The sequence below is a fragment of the Stegastes partitus genome, unplaced genomic scaffold (assembly GCF_000690725.1).
Source record: "Stegastes partitus isolate 25-593 unplaced genomic scaffold, Stegastes_partitus-1.0.2 Scaffold1276, whole genome shotgun sequence".
Taxonomy (NCBI): Eukaryota; Metazoa; Chordata; class Actinopteri; family Pomacentridae; genus Stegastes; species Stegastes partitus.
In genome coordinates, this window is record NW_007579007.1 from 170364 (window position 1) to 179265 (window position 8902).

General features: G+C 40.6%; 1 protein-coding gene across 1 annotated transcript; it reads left to right on the plus strand.

Moving 5' to 3' along the window:
• Positions 1-985: 985 nt before the first annotated feature.
• Positions 986-8758, plus strand: LOC103369357 (aldo-keto reductase family 1 member B10-like). The gene is made up of 10 exons (XM_008298055.1): positions 986-1149; positions 2173-2340; positions 2670-2786; positions 2950-3027; positions 4352-4474; positions 7238-7344; positions 7889-7970; positions 8345-8428; positions 8524-8606; positions 8712-8758. Exons 1-10 carry the CDS (start codon positions 988-990, stop codon positions 8752-8754), a joined length of 1047 nt encoding a protein of 348 aa, XP_008296277.1. The 5' UTR covers positions 986-987; the 3' UTR covers positions 8755-8758.
• Positions 8759-8902: the final 144 nt, after the last annotated feature.

The window sequence follows — 8902 nt, forward strand, 5'->3', positions numbered from 1 at the left end:
TAGGTGCAATACTGAGCCAAATGTGTTTGCATCTGCAAGGGATGCACTCATCTGGAACAACTGATAAAAAGCAACATAACAAAGTACCTTTACTCAAGTATTGCACAGATGTGAGCATAGTGTCTGCACTTTTTGAGATCAAATATGCTTTTGAAAAACCTTGACAAAGAAACTGAAATACAGCAAAACAAATCAGCTTAAAAATATCATAGTTGATTTGAGTAAATGTACTTTATGTTTCTTTTTATTAGTTCTGGTAGATTTATCGTAGCAACTGGACTTGTTTGAGTTCCCTGAAGATGAAGCTCAGGTGTTAATGGCTCCTTTAGGATGTAAGTACCTGGAACTCCCAACTAGTCAGTCAGAACTGATAAAGCCTCTTGGATGAGAGGTGAAACGTCTTCATAGAACTCAAGCAAGTCCAGTTGCTACGATTCATCTACCAGAACAACCATGACCTGAATGACTGAGAATCTTCACAGACAGGCTTTTCATTAGTTGCTCCACATTACTGCATCCATTGCAGATGCGTGCACATTCGTCCAAGTGTTGCACATAAGTTTAACATGTGCAATAGCCTACTTTTAGCTAATTTATTTAAATATTTCCACTTTATTTTGACTCGGGACATATGTTGTGATTTTTACTTGTGATATTTCAAAGGGAAGATGCAGTTTTTATTTTGTTTTGTGTGTGTGTGTGAATTCAGATTTCATGCACACAACAATAACAAATCAAACCTGATGTGTTGATTATTAACTTATTGCAGTCAGTAATTTAAATGAGTTATAATGAATGGAATGTTTCTTTTCAGCGAAGTATGTTAAAAGTTAATACATAAATATAAATCTCTCCCACTTCTAACAAGCAGCCAAAATCCCTAAAGTGTAATATTCATAACTAATAATAAACGGATTGACAGCAGCGTGTGGCAGCAGTGACCTCAGTTGAACCCAGAACGAATTAAAAGGCATCATCAATCGATCGATGATCCCCGGCGATCTGCTAACGCCGCGCTCCGCAGTCATTGTCGCCACTCCGCCGTTTCAGCCGCACTCAGCTTTGTGCCCGTCCTCTGGAAAGATGGCAACAGCAGTGAAACTGAACACCGGCTCCCATATGCCCATTGTGGGACTGGGCACATGGAAGGTGCGTTTATTTTCCACTTTCTACCTGCCTAACATAAGTTTATAGCTTATCCGTGGAGTAAGCTAGCTAGGCGTGCCAACAGAAAGCACGATTTGAGACCATAGGTAGCTGTTTTAAAGCGAACTTTCCTCAACACATTTGCTTACATTTTAACATAAATGAGTGAGAAATTATTTTTTATGTCACAAGTAATAATTTCTTGACATTTTTTTTGGTCACTATGACTGGTGCCAACCATGGCTAAGGCACTCTGAGCAGAGCCTGTTTCTAGAAACGTCTGTAAAGCTGCTGCTTATATTAAAACTGTACAAAGTGTTCTTCACTTTATTATTTAGTACAGTCCATCAAAACTACTATAACATTAGTTTGCGCGTCTTCACAGGCAACGAGAATTGTGTAACTTAATCCTCAAACTGCTTGCTGTGCTTTTCTATCAGTCGTCATACAGGTTGAACTGCTAGTGTCCTTTCATTTGTTGACAACAGGGACAGCAAGGTTGTGTCCTGTAAAGCTGAATGATCCCAGAATGAGGATCATTTCTTTCTCACTGTAACCTGCATATTAAATATTATAGATATTCCTGCCAAAAAATCCAAGGGTGCTGTGTTGTGGCTGAATGTGCAGTTACTTGAGAACATAGCTTTGTTTAATAGCTAAATTATCAGGATGGGACAAGTGTGGAGAACACGCTAGCTGAAAGACACAATTAAAATGTGACTTTATGAATCTTGTTTTACCAATTTCAACCACAAACTAAAGTAATTAAGTTTTATTTGATAAAGTAAAGCTTGCACAGTTAGCATGCGGATTACACAGAAGCAAGATAAAGCAAAATATTAACTATAATGGAACGTACCAGAGAAATAATACAAATAAAATACATCATGCTGTTATGGTGCTGGATTATATCTCAGAATTGTTGCTGCTGTTCGACAAGGTGTACAAGCACAACTAGAGAGCAGTATATTTTTTGTATCATTTGTTTTTGCAATACCACAACTAGATCATCATCTTGTCTTTTAGTCTGAACCTGGTAAGGTTCAAGATGCAGTGAAAGCAGCCATTTCAGCGGGTTACAGGCACATCGACGGTGCGTTCGTCTACCAGAACGAGGCAGAGGTGGGCGAGGGTGTGCGGGCAAAGATCCAGGAAGGCGTGGTGAAGAGAGAGGATCTTTTCATCGTTAGCAAGGTGAGTTATACTCATGCATGTTCTTACTGGTATTTCTCCCACTAAAAGACACTGAAATGGGCGCTGCTATAGCTCACCTGGTTGAGCTGGCGTCCCATGTGCAGGGCTGCAGTCCCAATGTGGAGGTCATGAGTTTGAATCCTGCTCATGACCCTTTCCCACATGTCCTTCTCCCCTACTTTCCTGTCTCTCTCTCACTAACACTATCCAATAAAGGCACAAAGGCCAAAAAAATAACTTAAAAAAAAAAAAAGACACTGAAATAACTTTATGTAATCCTGGATTACCAATTACAAGCTCTCTGACTTCTGTGGCTCTTCCTTTCACAGCTTTGGTGCACTTTTCATCAGAAGTCCCTGGTGAGACAAGCCTGTGAGAAAACCCTCGGTGATCTTAAACTGGACTATCTAGATCTCTATCTCGTTCACTGGCCCATGGGTTACCAGGTATGACCGTGGTTGTCTTGTGTGTGAAAATGTGTTCTTATTATACTGAAGTCATTCAGTGTTTCTTTGATAGAACAGAACTGTATACCAAATAAGAGCATGTCCCAGTTTTTATTTTTACTGTGTCATTTACACTATGATTAAATCCTTTGTCATGTTGCAGCCTGGCCCTGATCTTTTCCCTTTGGACAGTGACGGAGAGACAATTGATGACAAAAGTCACTTCCTGGAGACTTGGGAGGTAATTTAATCAGATAACACTGGTGTCAGATGTAGAATTCAAACAGGTAAAACTTGGTGTAGACTTGACTAGCATAACTCTTTATTACGAAGGAAATAAAAGATAGGATTACCAAGCAAGAATTGTGACATGCAGTTACAAAACAATAAGGCGATTCATCATTATTATTACTGTCAGGGTATGTAGAGATAATCTGTGGTGGTATTATTGTAGTACAACTATTTGTCAGTGTGCATGGAGAGTTGTGTGTCTGTACTTCAATCTGTGTGTCCCCACTGGGATTCGTAGATGCATAAAAAGATTTGTCAATGCGTACAGAGATATCAATAGGTGAAAAGTCTAAGTACTTGGCGACAAGTGCTGAAAATACAAAGATACAAGTTAACCTCAGGGTTTCTTTGCCCTGAGCTCAGGCTCACAGGCTCATTCATTCTGGCTGCGTGCCACCCTGTGCCTCAGTAGTTGTGCTTCCTGCAAGACATCAGGCGGCGCTATCCCCCAGAGTGTTTGAGAGCACACGACATTGTCTGGTGTATGTGAACAAGTTACATTTGCTGAGTTTGTGGGTCACTGAGCAAAAACTTTCATGATGGCATGCAGGCGGCATAACTACTGAGGGACAGAGCAGCAGAATGGTACACAGCCAGAATGAACGAGCCTGTGAGTCTGGGTTCAGGGCAAAGAAACAGTGACGTTACAGACACAAATCTGCAGAAGTCATGTATAAAAAGACCCGCTTGACTTGTACCTGGTGATTTGTTTGTATTTCCAGCACTTGTAGCCAAATAGCTAGACTTTTCATCTATTAACAGCTTGGTACACATTTCCAGATCTTTTTACACATTGATGAATCTTTTTACGTATTGACAAATCTCACTACGGGCACACAGATTGAGATGCAGACACACAACTCTCCATACCCATTTACAAATAGTTTCTCAAGTCTTTAAGACATCTGCAAGCAATGTGAACCACAGCAGGCATATGTACACCATTACTGACTGTGCCATGTTAAGACAAACATGTTTACAAGCTCTCGTCTGTCCATTTAACCTTGTTATACATGTTTCTGAAGAACCTAGAATTAAAATGAAACTTTAAAAAGCAGTGAGTGTTGCTACAGTTGGAGGTTTGGTTTATTGAAAAACTACAGTGAAAGCTTAAATTGTGCTATTGACAGTTGCAAAGAGACTAATGGCAGAATGTAGCTGTGATGTTGCTGGGAGGCACACATTGGATTTAGTATAAAACACAAAACACACCTTCTAAACTAAATCTCTGCCAGTGGCAAGTTTTAATCTGTTTTCATGTTCAATTCTCTCAGGGAATGGAAGAGCTGGTGGACGCCGGATTGGTCAAAGCTATTGGTATCTCCAACTTCAACAAGGAGCAGATTGAAGCCATTCTCAACAAGCCAGGCCTCAAGTACAAACCTGCCAACAACCAGGTACATGAGAACACTTGTAATGTCACCTCTCAGGGACATTTCCGCTCGGTACATATTTGTAGACGATAACAGTTTTCCGTCATAGTTATTAGAGCGAGCGCCACGTGTGCCTCAGATGTACAGTTGTTTTAGATATGGCATTTGGAATGAAGGTTATTGAGCAGCAGGGAAACAGATATACCAAATGGTATGCCTGTGGTTCTTAAAGGACAAGAAGAGGCCATAATGACATTATCTGTCTCCTCCCATCAGGACTGAGAAATAAATGTCTTGTTAATTCACAATAAGCCGCAGCAGCTTCCCCTCGGGGTTGACCAATTAGCTGAGGTGACCTTATAGTTTTCTTCTTTTCAGAACAATTATTGACCATCAGTGTCTGGCTTCGTCTGGTTGTGCTTGATATTAGATTAAAGCTCCATTCTCCTTCTGCGTTTTGTCAACAAACACAGAACTAAGAGTCTCATATATTGAATAACAGTGAATTTATCCCTTAAAATGATGTCAGATAAGTACAGTGTAAATGTTCTCTTGTGCCTCTCTTGTGACGTGTATTAGAGTACTTTTTTAAACTGTGTTAGACAATGTTTTCCATAAATATGTGCTTCTACAGGACACAAAATTCAATGTGTCCTGTAGAAGTCACGGCAAAGCTATGTACAGTTGCACTCAAATTCATTCAACCGCCATCGAAAATCAGGTTTATTGGCAAAATTTACAAACTATCAGCTGTTTTTGAGAAACACCTGTCCAAGCAGAAGAAGCTAACGGCGAAAATCTTGGACCATGATAATGTGAACTACCTGAAGAAAATTCTGGGGGAGTTCGCCATGGTTCTAAATCAAGTGGAGGCTGAACTGGAGAAAGGGAAACTAGAGTATCAAGGTCAAAAGTGTGAGTTGTAGCTTTGTGGACCTGAATTTACACGAGCAGATATCTGCCCCGGAGACTTGTTGCACAGGCTCAAGTTCTTGGGACTTTCTAACAACTCAAACTGAACAATTAAAATTGCTCAGCACAACTAATATTATATTACAGGTGGTTTTTCCAAATTGAGGACAAAATTACACTTTTAATGACTACTGCTGTCTCAAAAGTATTCATGAATAGAATCCCACATAAGAGCACTGATTTGTAAATTCTAAATAAATCAAAGTCTTAGGCACACGCGACATCACTAGTCAAGGGATTCATTCGTGGCAGTAGATGTGCTTCAGGTAGAACACAAGTATCCGGACTGGCTTGGGGTTTGTTCATAGTGATGTTTGATTGTATGTTTAAAAAAAACAGGTAAGTCGAGAGAGCTGTCCCAAAAGTTTAGAGAAAGAGGAAGCTGCCACCAGATGTCTGAGGAGGCAGGTGGCCGAAGCAAGACTTGATGGCAGCAGGCACTGAGGTTTCAGTGTCAACAGTAAGGCGCACACTAAACGATTAAGGTCTCCAAGATGTACCCCACTACTGACCCAGAAGCACAAGAAAAGTCCCCTCCAATACACTCAAAACCATATAAATAAGCCACAGAAGTTTAGGGATTCTGTTCTGTGGAGCGATGAAACCAAACTGGAACATTTTGGGCCTATGGACCAATGGTATGTCTGGAGAAGGAAGAATGAGGCACACGCTGAAAACAACACCCTGCCTACAGTGAAGCATGGCCGGGGCTCGGTGATGCTCTGGGGCTGCTCTGCGTCTTCTGGAAACCTGCAGCGTTCGGAAGGCAAGATGGATTCAGTCCAGTATCAGCAAATCTTGGGAGAAGAGGTCATGCTGTGTGTGAGGAAGCCAAAGCTTGGGCGTCATTGGACTTTCCAACAGGACAGTGATCCCAAGCATACCCCGAAGTCCAGCAAGGCTTGGCTTCAGAAAAAGTCCTGGAAGATACTAGAGTGGCTTCACAGTCACCTAGCTTGAATAACAGAAAATCTTTGGTTGGAAATGAAGAAGGTGGTGGCGAACCCAAGAATATCAGAGAGCTGGAGGCTGTTGAGGAATGGACTAAGATTCCTCAGGAATGGTGTCAGAACCTGGTGTCTGGCTGTGCATCATGTTTGCAGCAGGTCATAGCAGCAAAAGGGTGCTACTGTACTCAATACGAAAGACACTTGTTCGGCAGGGGTTGAATCATTTTGAGACAACAGTAATAATAATAATAATAATAATAATAATTCATTTTATTTGTATAGCGCTTTTCAAAAACTCAAAGACACTTCACAGGATAAAAGCAAAGAAATAAAAGCATTAAACAACAAGCAATAAATACAAAGGTTGACAGTATAAAAATACAGCAAACAGGTGAAAAAATAAAAAATAAAATATAAAAAACAAACAAAACAACAACAACAACAAAAAAAATAGTAAATATTGAAATAAAGCTGAGGCCTAGGTGGGGAAAGCGGAGCGGAACAGATGTGTTTTAGTGTTAGTCACTAAAAGTGGCGTATTGTGTTGAACTGGGACAAACCACCTGTAATACTGATTGTGTTGAGCTATTTAAATTGTTGTTTTTTGAGTTGTTTCTCAAAAACAGCAGAAATTTTGTAAATTTTCACCTGATTTGGAACGTGGGTTGAATAATTCTGAGTGCTGCTGTATGTATTCAAACACTAGACTGTACCTTGGGTTGTATAAAGCAACATCTGTGACCATGTTAATGAGATACTGCATATATATCATGTTACACTCATGTAGACCACTTGGTATTTGCTGTTTTATGCGTCGCTCTAATTTTTTGTGTACTGCTCCCTAATTGTGTGTCTGTCCCACCAGGTGGAGTGCCACCCATACCTGACCCAGGAGAAGCTGATCAACTACTGCCACTCTCAGGGCATCTCGGTGACAGCCTACAGCCCCCTGGGCTCCCCTGACAGACCCTGGTCAGTAGGCGTAGCAATCACAGTTGTGTCAAAATGGCGTGCAAAAAGACTTATTTTAGAATAACTGAATCTTCACACTGGTACAAAGTAGGTCATGTTTGGCTGATTGCAGTCTCTGTTTATCATTCCTGTTCTGTCTGTCGTGTCCCCGTTGGTTAGTTTCAACTTGTGACTGTTGTTCCTCTTTTTGTCTCTGTGGCATGTTTTTGTCATGAGATAAGTAATAACCTCAACCGCATTTGATTTGACAGAATTCCTTTAATATTATGATTATTATTCAGATTTATTTGGTGGTTTTCTGTTATTGGTTTCACCATGCTTTAAGTGAAATCTGATGTAAATATTTGTGATGCCACGATACTGGATATAGATTTCAATGCTAGGGAGAAAAATTGACATATTGTTAAGGGTGGGAGAGATTGTTAAGAGTTTTTCCTTTTCTTGAAACACCCGTAATCATTTTTCCCTCCTATTGACTGACGGTGAAACAATAATATGTGGCTCCTATAAATGATGCTGAATAATGTGTTTAAATAATTTGCAGGGCCAAACCGGAGGACCCCACACTCCTGAATGATCCTAACATCAAAGTCATCGCTGACAAGCACAAGAAGACACCTGCTCAGGTGCAGCACTCGCACTGACTCCAGCAAATGAAAAGTGATGTTAAAATACAGAAAGCTTTCAAGAACTGATGTGCGCACACAAAAATGGATGTTGGTTCCTCTTTTGTCTTAAAGATGAACATGCATCAATAATGTTGATTTAGTTTAAATCATAGTCGGTGTTAACACAATTTTAAATGAGAAAAATGGGATTGATGCCGTTTGCTTGGACTTCATTGTTGTAGTTAAGGTGGGCCAATTCTAATCCAATACACTTTGTCAAATCCAACAAACATCTCCGAAGACATCAACAGTCTTTCTCCAGAATGGCAAACTCCTCCATTAAATTCTTTGATCATGCTCACATGTTAACACTTCGCCCCCTCCCCTGCCAGATCCTGATCCGCTTCCACGTCCAGAGAAACGTGATCGTGATCCCCAAGTCGATCACGCCGCAGCGCATTCAGGAGAACTTCCAGGTCATTAGCAGATTTTTTCTGGTATTAGCCCTCAATCCGCTTTACTGACGCGGCTTTTGGTTCATGCATTCAAACTGTTGTTCAAATATTTCCAGGTGTTTGACTTTGAGCTAAGTGAGGACGAAATGAAGACTATATTAGGATTCAACAGGAACTGGAGGGTCTGCCCGATGCAATGGTGAGACTGTGTGTCTTTGTGCTTGTTTTTTTTTTTTTTTTTTTATTGCAGCAGTGTTGACATTATGTGAGCGTGACACCTTTTTCTTTATTTCTCTCTCTGTAGGAGCACAAAGCACAAGGACCATCCCTTCAACGCTGAATTCTAAAAAGGGAAAACCACTGACTTCCCACAGGGTTACAGTGGGTGCTGGAGTTTGCTTCTCCATCCTCAAAATGACTCGCTTTTCCAGTTAGCTCCGCTTAGATCACTGAAGTGGCTTAGCAGCAGGTTTTTATTTGAATGTTACATTTCTC

Coding starts and splice junctions, on each gene's coding strand:
- LOC103369357 (XM_008298055.1), top strand. CDS start 988: ATGATCCCCGGCGATCTGCTAACGCCGCGCTCCGCAGTCATTGTCGCC. Junction 1,150..2,172: donor TGGGACTGGGCACATGGAAG/GTGCGTTTATTT, acceptor CTTGTCTTTTAG/TCTGAACCTGGTAAGGTTCA. Junction 8,429..8,523: donor GCATTCAGGAGAACTTCCAG/GTCATTAGCAGA, acceptor AAATATTTCCAG/GTGTTTGACTTTGAGCTAAG.